The following is a 21863-nucleotide window of genomic DNA, read 5'->3' as shown; positions in this document are numbered from 1 at the left end:
TTAACTTGGAGTCTGGCATTTTAAGTGAATTTATAGTGTTTTTCTCTTCAACCAATGGTAGACTAGAGAGCATCATGTTTTCATCGAGAAAAATTTAGAGCTAGTTTGGTTGGTGGCAACATTAAGCGAAAGGCAAGAATTGAAGACAGGATAATCTGCATTCTCCATAATGGAGAGCGAGGGGCTATCTTGTTTTTTGCTATTTTACCTTAGAGAATATAGTAGGTCCTAAGAGAATGTAGTAGGTCCTATGAGGTACAATATGTTTATTCTGTGATACAATGTGTTAGAGTTGAAGATATCAGGAGTACTTGTGATTACGACTAGTGACCAATGATATGATGATGATGATGATAAGTTGTTAATGATATGATGATGATGATGATATTTATTATATCATTGGGTGAAAGAACCGCGGATTAGTTTCAAGTGGATGTCCGTCCACTTGAAACTAGTCCACACGGTTCTTTCACCCCGTGATGTAATAACTCATGATGATGTAAAAATAATTTGTAAATTCCTGTTGTATGAAAATTTGTGTAAAGGTGTATGAATACAATATGAAATAAAAAAGAAATAAAATCCGAAATAATAGTAGCAGCGCAGGCAGAGAGAAGCGCTACTACTAATTACCAGCAGCGCTCCTCCTGGAACTCGCTGCTACTAAGTCGATTTAGCCGTAGCGTGGGTGGAGGCACGCTACTGCTATTCGTTAGCTGTAGCGCCTTATCAGTAGCGCACCACCCCTGCGCTACTGATATGTGCGCTACTGATAGGTCTAAAACCCACGCTGCTACTAGCCTTTTCCCTAGTAGTGTCATATCATAAGATAGCAACGCCACAGTAATATCCTCATTCTTGACGGTCTCCTTGCCGTGCGTCAAAGTAGTGATCAAATGATCATAGGATGATGGCAACGAACAAAGAAGCAGAATTGCCCTATCCTCGTCGTCAACCGTCGCACCCAAGCGTGCTAGATCCATCAAGACTTGATTAAAGGCGTTCATATACTCCACAAGATCTGACCCCTCCTGCATCCTCATCCCATACAACTTTTGCTTCAGATACACCTTGGTCGTCGCAGTCTTGGACGTAAACTGACTTTCCAGCTTCTCCCAGATCTTCTTCGGCGAATTCTCATCCATCACATGATAAATAACCTGGTCCGACAGACACAGCCGTATAGTCCCGGCTGCTTTCAACTGTAACTCCTCCCAGTCATCCGCCTCCATCTTAGCTGGCTTGCCTTCCTGCAACAACGCCTTCAAGCATCCCTGTTGTGCCAACAAATCTTTCACCCTTGTCTACCATAACCCAAAGCTTCCAGTTCCGTTAAACTTCTCCACCTCAAACCTGGTACCCGATGGCGCCATGGTTCTTTGTACGGCTGACCCTGCGAAAAATTATCTAAGCTTTGCACGCGATGCCCCAAAGTACGCAACTAAACCTCCGGTCCTCCACGTACTACTAGCACTTCCAACCAAAAAATCTCTTCACGTGTATAGCTCCTGTCCTGGCTCAACTCCTGATGCTAAGCTAATTTGCTTTGCCTTGCCCTTGCTAATTCCGATGGATAGCACAACCAGCGATGGCCTTTTCCGCCGATTGGATCTGTTGCTTGCCTCGTCTCGAGTCATGAGGACCTGCCCTGCCGCTGCTTTTAACCGCGCGCACACGTCCGCCTTGTACACGAGTCCCACCAGGACTCGGTCCTGTTTTGGTCTCCAAATAAAATCTCGTGACTTGTTGTTTCCGATTGCATCACATATATCGCTAGAATCTGTACGCCCAACCACCGCTTGAGTCCTCAGCCTGCACGCGTCGTTCCGCCGCTTGGGCTGCAACCTTGCCGACTCCGAGTACGTCGGCTCGGCGCCCATGCGATCATGACACTCGCCGATTCTTCCGCTCTCGCCGACGACTAATTCTTCCACGATATTTTCACCTCTAAATCAATACGATCCGCCTCAATTTCAAACCTTGCTCTGATACCACTTGTTAAAATAAATCCGAGATACGCGGACGATCCACCGAGGAACAAACAATCACAGACAATGACAACACCGAGATTTGTTAATGAGGTTCGGCGAACTTGCCTACTCCCCCGGGCAATGACTACGGGCGCTCCTCCCCGAGATACCGTAACACCGGCCACCCGGGCGCCGGCACAAGCCACCGGCACCCCCTTGCGAGCCTGTCGCTATCTAGTCGTCATAGGTTACAACGTGGAGTGCCTCCTCATATATAAGAGGCCAAGGGTACGTGTCCGACTTCGACACTACAAGTATCCTACCCACACTATAATACCAAGTCCAAGCGTAACCCAACTAGTACAAAATATTCGACACAAGAACACAATAGAAGCGGCTTCAGTGGTGGCCCATCTTCTCAGCCGCCATGGAGGAAGCCAAGGGAACAACCAGAGATGGGGAAGCAGTGCTGGGGTAGAGCTCTTGTGCTGGAAAAGGACAAGAATAGTAATTCAAGTTACCCAGAAAACTGTATGTATACATCATATATTTGTCATGCTTACGGTCACAAATTTCCTATACACACAAGGATACTTCAAGAGGAAAAAACTATCATCTGTTAATTCATGGAAGTACGTAAGCAAAATCCCTATTGATGATCCACTTCCTGTTTGAAAATGGTGATAACCAAAGTCTATATGAAGTACTGAAATTTCAATAAGTGTGCTTAGTATAGGTTATGCTGACATACCTGGTTTCTGTAGGGGTAGGGGTACACGAAATAAGCAGTAAGCAGGACGTACTTCCCTTCATGACACCAGCCGGCCCTCCCTTGAATCCATACATGGTGCTGCCTTTGGCACGCTCCCGCGGGTAATCAGATCCACAACACCAACCATGACAAGTCAACGACAAGAATTATTCAGCAAACACCGCAAAGCAACAAAATCTAACAAGATATATCCTCAGATTTTCCATTAGAAAAGAGACTGGCACAGTGCACTAACAGCTCTTTAATTCAATTATGAACACCTATTTTCAGTCAATTGGTCTTAGCTAGTGCTAAACGAAACGAACGTGCAGTTGGAGATCACTCGCACTTATCAAAAATGTCGCAGATCACATTGTGCCCCCCTAGAACCTAGTCACCAGAAAGCACGGCGCCGATCTTGAGCACCATCGTTGCAACCGGCTTGGCCCAAGGCTGGCCGTACAAGCTGGGAATAGTTTGGCGATCTCATCTGCGACAGATCAAGTCATGGTGGCGATCTCATCTGCGACAGATCAAGTCATGGCCGTCAAATCCCAAATTCAAAGCAGCCCAAAACGCAATCTTGCAGTCCGAGATCCGGGAGCGGCGCATCCCAGGAAACAGGGCGTTCATTACTCACCGAGTCACCGGGGCTTCCCACGGCGGTGGTGGCGGGCCCATTGACGTCCATGAAATGGAAGCAGACGACTAAGGGGAGGGGCAGCGTGTGCCGATGCGGCTCGTCTGCACCTCGATGTACACTTACGCGAGGTGACCGAGCACAGATGCGTTGGGGGTCGCTCCCCCGTTGAAGGCCGCCGCCGCCATGCGATGCGATGTGTCGGTGAGGAGTTGCGGGCGGCGGCGTGAGGTGAGGGGTGAGCGGCAGAAGCGGGCGGGGGTCTCCAGCAGCGGGCGGAGGCCAAGCTGTGCGGCAATGGTGGATGAGGGGATCGGCGGGGCGGCGAACGGTGCAGGAGGATCGGTGTGCGGCGGCCCGCCTGTGTTGTGGCCAGCTGTGGCGAATGGCTGGCGTCCGTTAGGAGGAGGAGGGGGGGTGAGAGGTCGTGCGGGCGTGCGTTGGCACTGTTTTTTTTTCTTCGAACATGGGCAGAGTTAGCGATTGATCGAGCGTGGCTTGTTGCGTGGTCGGTAGCGTTAAACACAAAATGATTAAAAGCCATTAGATTTTGATGATGAATGGATGTGATTGTTTGGATCCATCTTTTTTTTTTATAGTGGTAGTAGATAGTAGATAGTAGACTAGTGGGAAACCGGAGGGCCGGAGACAACCGCAAGCCCAAGAGCCTCAGGGCCTATGATGCTCAAGCGGTTACGTTTTCGCCATCCATTTCGAAGCGGAGGCGCGCGCCTGCGGTTCCGCCACCAGTTGCTGCAGCCTCAAAAAGAAAAGAAAAAAACAGTTGCTGCGACTCATCCCCACCCCGCTCCGCTCGCCCTTCGCCACCGCGACGGCAACCGCCGATGGCTCCTCGTCCCCGTCCCCGTCCCCCTCATTCCCGGCCTGGTAACCACGCCGTGTTCCTCCTCCTCGCCGCGGCCGCCCTGGTCGAGCCCGCCGTCGGGGTGGAGATCCTCTCCAAGTCCCGCCTGGAGCGCTGTGCCCTGGACTCGGGGGCCGGCGGCGCCCTCGCCTGCGACCGCAAGCTCGTCCTCAACCTCGCCGTTCCCAGCGGCTCCGTAAGCCTATCCTCCTCTCGAGCCCCGATGGAGTCGTGCATTTTGTTTTTTTACTGACGATGTGTGTGTTCGGGGGCTCGATTCAGAGCGGCGGCGAGTCGTCGCTGGTGGCGCAGGTGGTGGAGGTCGAGGAGAACGATGCGCAGGCGATGTAGACGGTGCGGGATCCCCCCGTCATCACCATCAACAAGTCCGCCGTCTACGCGCTCTACGACATCGACTACATGAGGGTAAAGCCCCTCTGCCTGTGCCCCCCTGACCAACAGACCGGAGTCTGGTTTTTCTGATGAATACCTAGTAGGATGCCACTTTCCACTTTAAGACTTAGATCCAAACAGCTTCCAGCCATCATACAATGGCTCCTATGGTACTTCTACTATTTTGTTGTGTTGTGGTGGGCTGTGTTAATTGCTATCGTGCATTCCTTCAGAAGAAATTTAGGTGTACTATGCTCGAGATGGAAATAGCATGCTATTTTCAGGCTCTTGGCAGTCCCTGTTGCTGTCCGTTCCCATCACTCTGCAGCCCTATCAGCGTTGCTGAAATGTCGTGTTCTAGGTTTTGGAATGGGCACATCATAGATAAACAGGGAGTCGACGAAGCGGGTTTCCAAAATGTTTCAGAGCTATCAAAATATTGGAATGCCATTCAGTATGATCTGATATCACTAGAGTGGGACCGTTTATGCTTACGTGTTTTGCATCTCCTCATTTGTTATAGCAACCCCATTTGCATCTGAAAATGTTTTTAGCATTTTGTTGTCTGATTGTTTTTATATGCAGCTTGTTGCACTGAAAAGTTAGCCACACCACTGATATCAACTGTTACCTACCAGTAACACTATACTCTCTAACAAATCATGTGAATTCGGAGCTGATTTATTGTCTGTGCTTGTTTCTTCAGGATGTTGCTTATAAACCAGAGGAAATGTTTACCAAGACACATAAATGTGAGTCAGATGCTGGTGCTGATGTTGTTGGAGTTTGTGAAAGGTAAAAAAAAACTTTGGGACTCGATCCAGTTGATAGGTTGTCATCATCATTCGTCAATATTTCTGGGAGGGATTCCAATTGGCAGGTCTTCGTAATCACAGACCCACCATTTCAGTTTTAGACAGCTATAATCTGTGCTGTAGCACTTTTGGTGCGAGTTTATTACAATAGTATACCATTTCCTCTCATGGCCATTCATATCTTCAGACTTTCCCTCGATTTCTGCATCCTTCTTTATACATATTTTCAATGCCGTATAAACTAATGATGTCTATTTCATGAATATGGCTAGGTTATGGGATCAGAACGGTCACGTAGTTGAGCATACAGAGGTGAAACGCACTGGCCTTTGTCATCCTTATTATCTCAGTGTCTTGAGTAGTAACAATATTGAACCAAACAGTTTTTGACCAAATAAACCGCGGATCTGATTGCTTTGGGCATTTTTTTCCTCGCCTACGCATAGCTTTGGTCTTACATGACTTTGCTAGGTGCCCGTGTGTTTTTGTGTATGTGTGTTGGTGTTGGTTGTGTGCATCATAGCTATGCAGAGGCCGGGTGTGTCCTCATAGTGTTTGTATCCTCTTGATGCTCCATTTTGAGCCAATACAATCCACCCTTTGTTGATTTCTTTTTGAGAAAAATAAAGGCACATATGAATTCTTTTCAACGTGCTTGTGCAATGAATGCATCTGCATGTCATATACTCGTTTAGTTTGTGTTATTGTATTTTACATGTAGCTATGATCTACTATCTCATAAAAAAATGATATACTATCTCATGATTCTACTGTTTCCTCTCTTTTCCACGGTAAATTTAAAGTTTCCTCTACACTTTGACATTGCACTAGCCGGTTTGCTGTCCATGTGGGCCTAATCGCCGTGTTGGTTCGTCATGCGGATCAATTTGTGAGTTAACAAATTGATTTTTTTACCATTTCTGCATTTTCAGTATAACATTGTGTCACACCTTTCACATGCATCTTCCTTGCAGTTGATAAAATGATTAAAGGCAAAGCTAATACAGCTCACTGTGTACGTTTTCCAGGTGATTGGTATGGGCATTACTTGTGAGATATCTTTGTAATATTTATAAATATTGTCTTAAGAACTCCACCTGCTGAGTTCACTAAAAGAAACTTGAATTGGCACGATATCCTAATATCTTGTACTTCTTATTTCGGTCTGACATGGTCGTAGTACTTCCTTTTCGTTGCTAACATCATCAAGTAGGTAGTAAACATTTTGGGGATTAATGGTGATCTAGTTTATTTATTTATTTTTAAGTAGAATCTTAGAGAGTATATGCTCATGCCAAACTTATATGCTGCTCACATCATTCCATGTTTTTTTAATCATTATTCAGGTCAAAATTTGAGTAAATCTGTGTATCACTCTATCTCCATTGCTTATAAACAGGTTTCATGTTTTTGGAATTAAGAGAAGTTCACTTGGGTTCAGCATCAGAGTACAAGTAAAGAAAGGCTCTTCTGTAACGGTAGGCACTAAAATTCTGCACTGTTACTTGTAAGGCTAGTATAGAATACAGACTCTTGAAGAAATTACCATGATTATGTACATGCTGACAATATGTTGGCACAAATAGGCACAAGCAAAATCAATCATCCTGATGATGATATTATTTTTCACATGCCTTTGCTATCCGGAGTTCTATCAAGTCTGGGGACCTTGGCTTACTGCGCTTTTATTGTTCGATCTTGTGCCCCTTTAAGGACTAATATTCTGAATATTCTATTTATTTATCAAATCAAAGTAGCGTCCAAATGACTACTTTTCTGTTCTTATATCTAGTTTGCTGTTTTGGACTTTGAGTATGCAAAGCACTCACGCAACAGCAGTATGCCTTTATCAATTAAACACTGCACTGCAGGAGGTTATTGTTAGTCCAGAGAATAGTACAGTTGTTTCTAAAGATAACTTTCTGAGGGTAAATCTCATTGGTGACTATGTTCGTTATACAAGTATCCCAGCATTTGAAGACTTCTATCTTGTGACTACACGGAAGGTATTCAGCAAATTACTCCCTCCGTTCGGAATTAGTTGTCGCAGAAATGGATGTATCTAGATGTAGTTTAGTTCTAGATACATCCATTTCCGAGACAAGTAATTCCGAACGGAGGGAGTATGATACATGTATTTCTCTCACGTGACTTCATAATTATCTTCTATATCTGAAATATTGAAGGGTGGTGGTGACGGTCAACCACAAGTCCTTGGCGACGAGTTCTCCAGGTGGATGCTGTTGGAGAGAGTCCGGTTTACATTAGATGGTCTTGAGTGCAACAAGATTGGTGTTGGGTATGAAGCTTACAGAAACCAGCCTAACCTCTGTGGATCACCATTTGGGAGCTGCTTGTACAATCAGCTTTGGAATTTCAAGGAGGTAAGGTTGTGCATTAGCAAGTGTCAAGTTTTCTTTTGCAAGGATAAGTGTCAAGCTTCTTGTTCCTGAAGCACAATCTGCTAATATTGTAACTGTTTAGTCATGAGTTTTTATTTCACCATTTTTCTTCAGTCTGACGACAATCGAATAAACAGAAACCAAGAGCCCCAGTATATTGTGCAGGGAAGATTTGATAGGATCAACCAACACCCGGTTATATTCCCACCATTTATTCTTGAGTCCTGTTTTTATGCTGGCATTGGATAAAGCATTTGATACATACCCATCACAGAATGCAGGAGCTCATTCATTCTCTATTGGAATCACAGAAAGTCTGAATACTAATTTGCTGATAGAGCTGAGTGCTGATGATATAAATTATATATACCAGAGGTACTGATAATAATTACGCAATTTTATTTTGCATTTACCTTGCACTGATTTGTCAATTTCAGGAGTCCAGGGAAAATAATTGACATTAATGTCCCTACATTTGAAGCCTTAAGCCAAGTTGGTACTGCCAAGGTCACAATTAAGAACATTGGCAAACTGGAAGCTTCATATAGCTTGACGGTATGCATCGCCAAGGAAATTATAATTTTCTTTGCAGGGAAGCAAATGCCTTTTGATATATTTTTAGACAATTGTCTACCTTTTGATAGTTCATTAATTGCATTAATTTTCTTTTCTCTTAAGATAGATACGTCCATGAACTGATTTCCTACCCATCATTCTTGTTGTCCTTGCATGAATATCCTTTCTATTCCCTGCATACCTACATGGACGCACCCACATCGTTCGACTGAGATATATTTGACTAACATATTTCACATTTACTTTGCTTATAAAACGGTTGGATTAAAAATTTAGTCGATGATTTACTTGGCCTCCTCAGTTTTCCTGAACTCTGATGACTGCCTTACTCCTTTTACAGTTCGTCTGCTTAAGTGGCATCAGTTATGTGGAGGTATATTTATTGTGTTATCGGTGTTTTCTGTTTTTATTTGATTGACGAGCTGCAACACATCATTTCAGTTAATTATTCATCAGCACAGTTTCCTGCTTTGGTTATTTTCTCATTCAGTTTGTTCTCATGAAGCTACCCTGCAATTTCATTTGCAGGAGCAATTCTTCATCATGAAACCTGGCCAAGTGCTTATCCGCTTATTCTATTTGCGTTCCTCATCAGACCAAGCATCAAAATATCGCTGCTCGGGTGAGTTAGAAACCAAAGACAGCTCATCATTGTCCTTACATCCAAAGTCCTATTTTAGGAATTAACATGGGATTTGTTTGTGGTCGATTGCAGCTATTTTGAAAGGGTCAGATTTCAGTGAACTTGACAGAGCAGAGTGCCAGTTCTCTACTACAGCCACAGTTCTTGACAATGGAACACAGGTTCTGAAATGTTTGTTCCCTTGTAGTGATCCTGTTAGGATTCATTAGCTTTTGTTTCCTGTTAAAACAAGCGCAGGGAGATAGTTAGAGTTGCCTACAATGTTTCATCCCAATCTTTGATGTCAGTGTATCTCTTGCCTTGATAAACTTTTGTCAGAGTATCACAGATCTGTGTTTTCGCACGATCCAGATCCCCTTTTTACCATGACAAATAATTGTGTTGTGCTGTTCCAATCTCTGAGCTACATACATTGCTTACTGCCCTTAAAACCCATGTAGATCGGCCCACCGAAGCAGCATAAGAAGGGTGGCATCAGGGGTTTCATCGAAGCCATCGAAACCTTGTGGCGCAACACATGGGACAGCGTGATCGATTTCTTCACCGGCAGATCATGCAGGTAATAATGTTTTCGGTAGTAATTCGGATCCGGCTGTGCCTCTTACTCTTTCTGATCATTTTAGCTCATCTATCTATTCCACTCCCTCTGAAACAGCACCAAGTGCACGAGCTTCATGCTGATGGTAACAAACCTAACGGGGAGACATACTGGACTGGACTTCCGGCGGCTGCCGGCGACTGGCGTGATGCCGATCCCCTTCTTCCCCTCTTCTTCTCCTTCCTCTCCTCCACCCCACCTTCTTCCCTAGCTGATCCACTCTTCCCTGCTCTGTCGCTACTTCTATCTCTGTTTCCTTTCTCTCAGATCCCTTTCCTTTCCCCTTGTTCCTGCCGGATTCAAGCCAGAGGCGATCTTTCTGACCGGATCTGATGCGGCGTCGTTCGATCCGACCGGATCCAAGGCTTCCTTGTCTCCTCCGCAGAGTCCATCCCCAGCCTTTGCTGTTCTTTCTACCTTTCCCGTCTTCCACTCCTCCAATCCCCTTGTTTTTGTTTTCTGTTCCTCTCAACTTGTCCCACTTATAATCTTCGATTCAAGTTTCCCAAAACCTGTTTTGCTGGATCTGCTTTTGCGCAATCTTTTTGTCTGGTTTAAGCCCTCTCTCTCGCGCAGGGGTCAGCAGTGCATCGTCCTTAAGGATCTTGGGTGCCATGAAAGCTATAGCGTGGAATTGCCGAGGCATGGGCCGGAGCCTCAGCAATGATCGTATGCTATTTCTGGCTAATCTGATCCGTTCTACTAAAGCGCAGGTTGAAAGGACCACGATGTCGCCTAGAGGGGGGGTGAATAGGCGTTTTAAAATCTTATACGGATTTGGCTATATCCTAATGTGGAAATAAACTAAGAGGATACTTTTCAAGCACAAATCCTAAATATACCAGGCTAACTAAGTGCACCAACAACTTAGGATAAACAAGATGAGAACAACGAGGATATGAGTAAGCACAAGTAAGTTACACAAACTTACTCAATGTATATCACAAGATATATAAATGAATAATACACACAACCACAAGTAAGCAATACAGGCTTACACAAGTTATGTCACAAGATATGGAAATGAATGTTACAAGCTAGCAATTCACACTAAGCACACGATAGAACAATAGTAGCAAGTATGAATTGCGGACTATAAAGTGTTGGCCTAGATAATCTCTACGATATGGTAACCAACACAATATAATGAGGACAACAAGATATAGTGAATGCAAGGTCAAGAGACCAAAGTAAACCACAAGTAGTGGCTAGGGTTAGAATTAACCGAAGACATGGAGACGAGGATGTATCCCGATGTTCACTTCCTTGGAGGGAAGCTAGTCACCGTTAGAGAGGTGGATGTTACCACGAAGGCACACCAACGCCACGAAGGCTCACCCTATTCTCCTTGAGATATCACCACGAAGGCGATTCTCAACCACTAGTGGTAGACCTTGAGGCGGCCTCCAAACCTTCACAAACTTTCCGGGGGACAAATCACAAGTTGATTCCTCACCGGAGCACTCCTACCGCCTAGGAGTCTTCAACCTCCAAGAGTAACAAGATCAAGGGGGAAATGCTCAAGACTTGCTCAAATCACGAATTGCTTTGGTCACAAGAGGGAGAGGGAGAGGATCTATCTTTTGATTGGAACAACTCTCAAGAACACTCACTAATCTCTTCGGGATCTAAGATTTGGTGTAGGAGAAGTGAGAGGGAGCCACTTGTGTTCTTGGGACGATTTGGGATGAAGTGCTCAACCCTCCCCCGGAGTGGGAGAGGGATATTTATACCCCCAAAGAAAATAGAGCCGTTTCCCGCAGTTGTTGACCTGCCCGGATGATCTGGACGCATACCCGGATGATCCGGGCAATGCCCGGATGATCCGGGAAGGTCAATATACAATGTGGTGAAGTAGATACCCGGATGTCCGGGGACATAGCCGGATGATCCGGGCAATTCCCGGATGATCCGGGTGGGTAGCCGGATGATCCGGCTAGCGGAATAAGCTTCTGTGATGAATTTTACGAATAACCCGGATGATCCGGGCAGGAACCCGGATGATCCGGGCAAAGCCCGGATGATATGGGAGAGGACCCGGATGATCCGGCCAAACCAAACTGCTGCAGCCTAGAAACTGAAACAGGCACAACTTTTACATCCGGACTCCGATTTTGATGATCTTGGGCTCGTTTTGAAGCTATGAAAAAAACCCAGGTCCTCACATAGAGAACCACCCAAGATGAACCAAAATGGAGGATGCAAAATATGCAAAGGTTTTATCATGTATTTGGGTAACCTATTTGGCTTTGGATTTTCTTTGGTATATAGGATATGAGTGGAATTGTGTAGAGAAGATGTTGACTTGAGCAAATCTATCACGAACCCCTTTGATCCCCTCTTAATAGTGCGGGATCCCTATAACTCAAGAATCATAAAAGGTCTACACTACATAGCTATCAATAATCCATTCTTGAGTGTATGTGTTCTTTCGGTGTCCATCACTCCACAACACTAACGTCGAAGGAACTAATACCTTTGACTCGAGCCTTTCACTTGAGCTTGAAGTTGAAGTTTCTTCTTGGATCAAGTTGAATGGCAAGGCATTGGTGAAGTCTTCAAGTAGCTCCCCCATACACAATGTGGGAAGCTTTGCTTTGTATTTATCTTCATGTGTCCATCATGTGATCATCCACAAGCTTCAAGCATGTAATCCTTCGGGATAGTTATCTTGAACTTGCCCTTGTCAACCATGATCATCAACACTTGATGTCATCCTCTCATAGACACTTGAAATATCTCTCTCGATGCGAGCCCATGAGAATCTCCTCTCAAAAACATAGGCAACACATAGTATGGGTTAGTACACAAAGCGCAATTGACAAATTCTTACCATACCACAAGATCTCACGTGGCACATGATTTGCGCTTGTGTGTTGATCATCTTTGAATTCAATCTTCGATCTTCATCTTGGTCAACCTTAATCTTTACTCCATGATTAATCTTGATGCACAACTACATGTATATGGCATTCATTCCGAATCCATTCAATATCCTTCTTGCATCACCCATGGAACAAACCTTCCTATATAACTTGATGTCATTGTTTCTTCATAGGAATTGTCATTCATTATCAAGTCTCAATGCATATATAGATGTTGATGGATTTCATCCACCAATTCATCCAATATTCTTCATGCATTGCAAATGGAACTTTCCTTCAAATGTATATCTCAGTGCAAACATTAGTCCATTAGGATTGTCATTTAATTACCAAAACCACACATGGGGACTACATGTACTTTCAATCTCCCCCATTTTGGTAATTGATGACAATCTCAACAAGAGGGTTTATATAATGAATTTTTAAACAAGCATGAAATTTATCCAAGGATAAATTGTATACTTGGGATGGTTGTACTATCATCAATACACTACACAAGCATTTGATGATAGTACACCCATAGTATATAGAGCAAACTCCCCCATAATATATGAATTTGTGAATGAACTTTGAATGTCATTGCATATATTGGTTGACATAAACTAGGAGAAGATTTCTCTATATACAAGACTCATCCATGCAATAAGAATATATAACAAGGGTAGATATGCATGAGTGACAACAAGAACTAGAAAAGATATTTATCTTAAACCCTCTAAACTTCTCCCCCATTGGCAACAAATGCCAAAATGGAAGACAAAACATCTAGCAGACCAATACAGTATGAGTTCCTCCTTGATGTGTGCATATAACAAAATGTGAGTGAAAACAAATGCACATATTCAATGATGAACAATTAAAGGAGCTCGAAATCTATATAATGCAATCAGATACGAAGATATGAACTTTTTCATGTATAAAAATTTCTAAGTGGCCTATAATAATCATGATATGTATCCACAAAGAAACTCGTATACACAAAAAGAAAGGTTGCAATTGATAAGAACATGATATCCACAAGTGAATCCACTATTATACAACTTGAGCCTAGTCATAATAGCAAGTCACATGGCACAAAACACATGGCACAAATTGATCTCATTTGCATAACACAAAGTGAAGCAAGCAATCAAAAGATCCGATGAGCCAAAAGAATAAAAGAATATTACGATTTGGGTAAAGGAGTGTTCTAAGAAAAATAGAGAAGCTCCCCATGATTTGTGCACAATTGATTTTTTTTTATTTGGATACAAGTGCACAAAATAGGATCATCACTCCCCCAAAATCAATAGGAACACACAACAATTGCAAGCAAACATAGATAAGAAAAGAAGCCTAGCATTTGCAACAAACATATGGTTGAGCAACATGTACATGAGGCAACCTAAGAATAGGCACAACCAAAATGATGTGTGTGAGACACGCCAAAGCACTTGAGAAGACTAGTATAAGGATGAGAATTAAGCATCAACATAGCCTTGAGTAAATGAGATACAAGGTGCAAGACATGTCCTTCCCACACACATGAAGTTAAGAAGGTCACACACACATCAAGAAAATGGGTTCACAAGCTCACTAATAGCAAACTAAAAATCAAAGCTTGTGACAACCCATGATGAAGATAGGAAATAATAGGCTTGTCAAGACAAGCATGAGAACAACAATCTTCACCAAACATGAGTGCACTAAGATGGAAAGAGCTAAGACATGCACTCATTCAACAAATGCTTCCATGGAGCCACCAAAAAGATATAAAAAGTGAATGAAATGGTGGACATGAAAGAATAGGGATATCAACTAGAGATGTAACTTCTCTCACGTGTATAAGATACTAGGTAGATGATATCCACAAAGAAGGATGTACACATAAAATAGTTACAAAAGGAAGGAATAAGATATCAAAACGGGAGTCATAAAATATACCAATGAGATCTTTGCTTGAAAGCATCGCACATGGCTTAATATAATCTTATTGTATATTAATGAACTCCAAACACACAACCATCAAAGACATCACAACTAGCAACAAGAGATCATTGTTGGGATGCTTTGAGAAAGGAAACAAGTATCACAGGAACGAGTCAAGAAATTCATGCCATGATGGAACCTACACAAGGTTAACCCCATTTCTATATATATGCATGAAGTAAATACTTGTTACCGAGATAGCATTGGTATGAAGTTGTAGATCAAATAAAATGCCCAAGCTTGGCTCTAATTTCCTCATAGTGCCACCACCTTCATGAATAAGCCAAGCACCCAATGCTTCTCAAATGTACCTAAAACATTTTAAGTACAATATGGTCCCCAAACTTATTGGGTCCGACGTAGTTAGCATAACTACAACACATAGGGTAAAACCACTTAAATATGTGCCTATTGATATGAATTTGAATTTCATGCACATCATAGCTATTAAGAATTTGATGGATTTACCATATATATATTGGATCAAATAAGGCAAACAAGGCATGTGAATTTACACATAGTAAATATGCATGCATAAGCCTACCAAAATCCAGGGAGATATAAATTGGACAAATGACCACATAACTGTTAATACTTTCAATAACAACACTAGTCATTCATGTTGTCCAAAATGAATCAAAGTGACAAATCAACATATGATAGCACACAAAGTTCAACATATGAACCAAGGAAAAAAAACAATGAGCATATAAGATATGCATTGCACACATACTCATAGGAATATCCCACTCGAGTAGATATAGGACACTATAAACAATGAGATAACAAACTCTCATATAGAGCAATAAGATGAATTCGAACAAAATGGTATTTTGGGTTATCATTGGGTGTAGAAACCAAATAAGTACATGATCATCTATACTAACACAAGCATAACATGAGAGTTTAGGAATAATCACAATGCTTGGATAGCATAATATTAACATTCCGACTAGATAGATAATCATGAAAAGCAATAATTGGAATAGCTTTAATCAAATGATTTTCCAAATATGGTTTTAAAGATAACCATGGGCAAAACCGCACAAGAATGCCATACGTAAACAAGACATCGCATGCCACGGAGATATAAGATAATCTCAAATATAAATTCTAGGTGGCATCCCTCAATTGTTCATATTAACAAGGATTGTGATATGCACAAAGCATATCACTCCCCCATAATATGATGATCCATGTATTATCCACAAGAAGCAAATGAAACCCAACTAAGGATAATTAATGGATGAGAATTTGAGTTTCAAATGAGCTTTACATACCACATAGTACCTTGATAATATAGCACTAACAATACTAGGTGGTATCCCACATACATACACCTTTAAGGTTTGTGATATCCGTAAAACATAGCACTCCCCCACAATGTGATGATCCAGCCAAGGAAGATTCAACTAATGAAGCAATAAAGGCTTGAAACCACACACGCACAAATATATGAAGTGCATTGTGACCTACACATGCTAGATAACACAAATCAAGCATACTAGGAAGCACAACTAAAAAAGCACATGCTAGGTACAAAACCTAAACATGCAAGGGACACAGTAACTTTCAATGTAAACAATGCAAGTACAAGTTACCGCAAAGAGGAGCATTGGATTGATAGATATGATGATAATCCACTTAACTTGGCATTAACCATAACATATGGTGAAAATAGTTTTTCTTCATGAAGTAGCCAAGTCTCCAATGCCCTCCACACACCTATTGATCAAGTTTGAGCTTGATGGTCCCCAACCAAGTTGGGTCCTAAGAAGTTAGTAACAATAGGCTTGGCAACCCAAATGGTCTTGTCCACTTTCAAACTTCTCTGGGAACCCACAAACTTGGCAAACACATTGCCAACAATATCCTTCTTTAGCAAATAATGATTATTGACTATAGGAGGCTTAGATATGTTACCGTTGGAACAAGATGAAGCTATGTGTCCCTTCTTACGGCAAATATAGCAACATGTGCTCCCCTTTCTCTTCTTCTTTACCTTTTCAACTTGGAGAGCATTATCTTGGTTAGGCATGGGAAGAGGCCTTTCATTATCTTGATATTGAACTTGAGGCCACTTCCCTTGATGCTTCACACTTGAAGCCTTCTTCTTCAATGGACAAGATCTCACATGGTGTCCAACATTCTTGCACTTGAAGTAAATAATGTTGGCCGAATTCTTGACTTGATCTCGTCCCTTCTTCTTGTTCTTGGACTTCTTCTTGTTGGAGATGAAATCAAGTCCAATTTTGTCTTGAGGGTCCTTTTGCACACTCAAGATATTATCACAATATTTTTCCAAGTCTTTCTTCAAACTGGTGACTTGGGCCTTGAGCTCTTTATTTTCCTCTACAAGGTTAGTATTAACAAAAGAACTAGAGGAAGTAGAAACTTCATTGTTAGAGCAACAAGGCATGGTGAGCAATTCACCACAAGATGTACCAATATCATGTAGAGAGGAATTGCAAGGACTAGCACATGGCAATAAGGCACTTCGAGTAGAAGATGTGCTAATATCCACATGAGACTCACACCATTTTACCTTAGTCCACATAGCCTTATGAGCTAACTTTAGCCCATCATGAGAGATTATAAGATCCTCATGAGTGCTCGAGAGCTTTTCATAACTTTCTTCCAATTTCCCATAGTTGCTAGTTAGCAAATCAAGTTGAGTCCTTAGGTCAACATTTTCTTTTAATATCGATGCTTCACACAAGATAGAGTTAGTAGCACAAGCATCATTATCAATATGAGAGGAGCATGTAGAAGCTAGAGACTCCGCATGAGTAGCTTGAAGTTCCTCATGAGACTTAGAGAGTTTGATGAGCTCTCCTTTGACCTTCTTGTAGTCAAGGTCAAGGGGCTCAAAATCCTCTTTAAGTTTACAATGCGTAACTTCAATCTCTTCTTTTAAGGACCTCAAGTCACTAAGACATTGATGAGCCATAGCAAGTTCATGTTCAAGTTGTTCACTTTTTGCTTGCTCGTAAAGAAATAAGTCATTACGTTTTTGAAAGCAAGCAAGAACATCTTGGAACCTTTTATAAGTGTTATTTTTAGCTCTACGAAGAGTTTTCCCAATCTCATAGAGATTTTGAGTCAAGACTTCACCATCTTCCTCATTACAACTATCATCATTGTCACTAAGAGAAGATGATACCTCGTCATTACCTCTTGCCATGAGGCACATGTGAACACAAGGGGTTGATGATGATTCTTTTGGAGAAGAGGGTTCTTCATCAACCAAGCATGCCTCATTTTTCTTGATTTCCTCTACATGGTTAGTTTCACAAATAGAACTAGAGGGAATCACGATATTTCTATCATGGCAACATGGGAGATCAAGCATATCATCACAAATGAGCTTAACACCATCATTACAGGATATTTCTTCACTCACCATGTCATTACCTTGTGGTATGCCACATGTTGGTGAAGTGAAAGATGTTGGGGTATGCAAGTAATCGGAGGTGGAAGCAATAGAGAGCTCTTCATGATTTAAAAATGTGGAGAACTCCTCCATTAACTCCCCAAAAAGAATATTGTCTTCATGAAGATTGGACCCACCATATATATCTTCAATTTTGGTCCAAGCATCATGAGCCAACGAACAAGACGAGATTGACTTGAACACCTCGAAGGTTATAGCTTGGTGAATGAAACTTAAAGCTTCACAATCAAGATGCATATCATCAAGTGATGGAGATTGTCCATCCTTTAGATTTGAATTTCCTACAACCACAATCCGCAAAGCATTTGGACCCATGGCCCGAAAGTGACAAAGCATGCGTAATCTCCACATAATGTAATTTGTGCCATTAAAACAAAATGTGTCATCGTGCACTAGTTCACTAGTCGACATCGTTACTCTCTAGGCGGTTAAGCCTAATAAGGAGAGACCTAGCTCTGATACCAATTGAAAGGACCACGATGTCGCCTAGAGGGGGGTGAATAGGCGTTTTAAAATCTTATACGGATTTGGCTATATCCTAATGCGGAAATAAACTAAGAGGATACTTTTCAAGCACAAATCCTAAATATACCAGGCTAACTAAGTGCACCAACAACTTAGGATAAACAAGATGAGAACAACGAGGATATGAGTAAGCACAAGTAAGTTACACAAACTTACTCAATGTATATCACAAGATATATAAATGAATAATACACACAACCACAAGTAAGCAACACAGGCTTACACAAGTTATGTCACAAGATATGGAAATGAATGTTACAAGCTAGCAATTCACACTAAGCACACGATAGAACAATAGTAGCAAGTATGAATTGCGGACTATAAAGTGTTGGCCTAGATAATCTCTACGATATGGTAACCAACACAATATAATGAGGACAACAAGATATAGTGAATGCAAGGTCAAGAGACCAAAGTAAACCACAAGTAGTGGCTAGGGTTAGAATTAACCGAAGACACGGAGACGAGGATGTATCCCGATGTTCACTTCCTTGGAGGGAAGCTAGTCACCGTTAGAGAGGTGGATGTTACCACGAAGGCACACCAACGCCACGAAGGCTCACCCTATTCTCCTTGAGATATCACCACGAAGGCGATTCTCAACCACTAGTGGTAGATCTTGAGGCGGCCTCCAAACCTTCACAAACTTTCCGGGGGACAAATCACAAGTTGATTCCTCACCGGAGCACTCCTACCGCCTAGGAGTCTCCAACCTCCAAGAGTAACAAGATCAAGGGGGAAATGCTCAAGACTTGCTCAAATCACGAATTGCTTTGGTCACAAGAGGGAGAGGGAGAGGATCTATCTTTTGATTGGAACAACTCTCAAGAACACTCACTAATCTCTCCGGGATCTAAGATTTGGTGTAGGAGAAGTGAGAGGGAGCCACTTGTGTTCTTGGGACGATTTGGGATGAAGTGCTCAACCCTCCCCCGGAGTGGGAGAGGGATATTTATACCTCCAAAGAAAATAGAGCCGTTTCCCGCAGTTGTTGACCTGCCCGGATGATCTGGACGCATACCCGGATGATCCGGGCAATGCACGGATGATCCGGGAAGGTCAATATACAATGTGGTGAAGTAGATACCCGGATGTCCGGGGACATAGCCGGATGATCCGGGCAATTCCCGGATGATCCGGGTGGGTAGCCGGATGATCCGGCTAGCGGAATAAGCTTCTGTGATGAATTTTACGAATAACCCAGATGATCCGGGCAAAGCTCGGATGATATGGGAGAGGACCCGGATGATCCGGCCAAACCAAACTGCTACAGCCTAGAAACTGAAACAGGCACAACTTTTACATCCGGACTCCGATTTTGATGATCTTGGGCTCGTTTTGAAGCTATGAAAAAAACCCAGGTCCTCACATAGAGAACCACCCAAGATGAACCAAAATGGAGGATGCAAAATATGCAAAGGTTTTATCATGTATTTGGGTAACCTATTTGGCTTTGGATTTTCTTTGGTATATAGGATATGAGTGGAATTGTGTAGAGAAGATGTTGACTTGAGCAAATCTATCACGAACCCCTTTGATCCCCTCTTAATAGTGCGGGATCCCTATAACTCAAGAATCATAAAAGGTCTACACTACATAGCTATCAATAATCCATTCTTGAGTGTATGTGTTCTTTCGGTGTTCATCACTCCACAACACTAACGTCGAAGGAACTAATACCTTTGACTCGAGCCTTTCACTTGAGCTTGAAGTTGAAGTTTCTTCTTGGATCAAGTTGAATGGCAAGGCATTGGTGAAGTCTTCAAGTAGCTCCCCCATACACAATGTGGGAAGCTTTGCTTTGTATTTATCTTCATGTGTCCATCATGTGATCATCCACAAGCTTCAAGCATGTAATCCTTCGGGATAGTTATCTTGAACTTGCCCTTGTCAACCATGATCATCAACACTTGATGTCATCCTCTCATAGACACTTGAAATATCTCTCTCGATGCGAGCCCATGAGAATCTCCTCTCAAAAACATAGGCAACACATAGTATGGGTTAGTACACAAAGCGCAATTGACAAATTCTTACCATACCACAAGATCTCACGTGGCACATGATTTGCGCTTGTGTGTTGACCATCTTTGAATTCAATCTTCGATCTTCATCTTGGTCAACCTTAATCTTTGCTCCATGATTAATCTTGATGCACAACTACATGTATATGGCATTCATTCCGAATCCATTCAATATCCTTCTTGCATCACCCATGGAACAAACCTTCCTATATAACTTGATGTCATTGTTTCTTCATAGGAATTGTCATTCATTATCAAGTCTCAATGCATATATAGATGTTGATGGATTTCATCCACCAATTCATCCAATATTCTTCATGCATTGCAAATGGAACTTTCCTTCAAATGTATATCTCAGTGCAAACATTAGTCCATTAGGATTGTCATTTAATTACCAAAACCACACATGGGGACTACATGTACTTTCACAGGTAACTTTTGTTTCTGAAATAAAATCTTCTAAAGTGCGATCGATTGATCTAGTTAATAGATTTGATGTTGCCAACAGTTTTGTTGTTCCTTCGAGAGGGGCCTCTGGAGGGCTCTGGCTAATGTGGAATGATGATCTCAAAGTCACTATTCATGCTGCTTCCTTCCACTATATATTAGCTACTGTACTTCATGTAACCACTGGTGTCCAATTTTGTTTGGTCTGTATATATGGTGATCCCTATCATAGACAAACTATTGCCATTTGGAGTGAGATTTCAACTTTTGTGTATGATAATCTGGGTCTGCCCATGATGTGTATGGGAGACCTTAATGACATCTTGTATGATATGGATGGTTGTAACGGCAATGTTAACTATTATCGTATGAATGTTTTCCGCTCTCTTGTTAAAAATTGTGGATTCTATGATATAGGTTTTAGTGGTCCTGCGTATACTTGGCGTAGTAAACAACACACTTCGAAACCTATTTATAGACGCCTTGATCGCTGCTTGGTTAATTCTGAATGGTGCATGCATTATCCTAATACTAAAGTCCTAAACTTGCCTATTATTCTTAGTGATCATGCCCCCATTCTAGTGTCTACTGAAGGTACTTTTGTTAAACCTAAGCAAACATTTAAGTTTGAAAATTGGTGGCTGCTGGAGAAAGATTTCGCTAGTTTTGCTAAATCTGCATGGAATAATTGCTCAGTTCACTCCTTTGCAGCCAAAACCTCTTATTTGGCAGGTTCCTTAAAGATGTGGTGCAAGAAAAAAAAAGCCTCTCCAGCAGGATCTTCTTGACCTAGAATCGAAGATTAATCAAATTCAACAACTTCCTTTGCAACCGCAGAATCATGCATTGGAAAGTTCTCTTATTTTCAGGTATGAGCAAACTCTTTCTAAGCTTAACCAATTCTATA

At 42.1% G+C, this 21863-nt stretch overlaps 1 protein-coding gene across 4 annotated transcripts; it reads left to right on the top strand.

Moving 5' to 3' along the window:
• The first annotated feature begins 4116 nt into the window (after window positions 1-4116).
• Window positions 4117-21334, top strand: LOC119302541 (protein HAPLESS 2-B-like). 4 transcript variants are annotated; one of them, XM_037579574.1, is made up of 18 exons: window positions 4117-4422; window positions 4509-4652; window positions 5326-5414; window positions 5707-5746; window positions 6266-6323; window positions 6409-6469; window positions 6834-6912; window positions 7306-7440; window positions 7621-7818; window positions 7951-8031; window positions 8111-8211; window positions 8274-8391; window positions 8753-8785; window positions 8941-9034; window positions 9128-9216; window positions 9496-9614; window positions 9711-10366; window positions 21018-21334. In XM_037579574.1, exons 2-17 carry the CDS (start codon window positions 4647-4649, stop codon window positions 9862-9864), a joined length of 1455 nt encoding a protein of 484 aa, XP_037435471.1. In that variant the 5' UTR covers window positions 4117-4422; window positions 4509-4646; the 3' UTR covers window positions 9865-10366; window positions 21018-21334. The 4 variants fall into 4 exon arrangements, with proteins under 4 accessions (XP_037435471.1, XP_037435472.1, XP_037435473.1 ...); XM_037579575.1 differs by having other exon boundaries at window positions 20941-21026; XM_037579576.1 differs by lacking the exons at window positions 4117-4422; window positions 4509-4652 and having other exon boundaries at window positions 5355-5414; window positions 6238-6323.
• Window positions 21335-21863: the final 529 nt, after the last annotated feature.

This window comes from Triticum dicoccoides, chromosome 5A (assembly GCF_002162155.2).
Source record: "Triticum dicoccoides isolate Atlit2015 ecotype Zavitan chromosome 5A, WEW_v2.0, whole genome shotgun sequence".
Classification (NCBI taxonomy): domain Eukaryota; kingdom Viridiplantae; phylum Streptophyta; class Magnoliopsida; order Poales; family Poaceae; genus Triticum; species Triticum dicoccoides.
The sequence above is the reverse complement of the archived record's forward strand: the minus strand, read 5'-3'. Positions and strand labels throughout refer to the sequence as shown.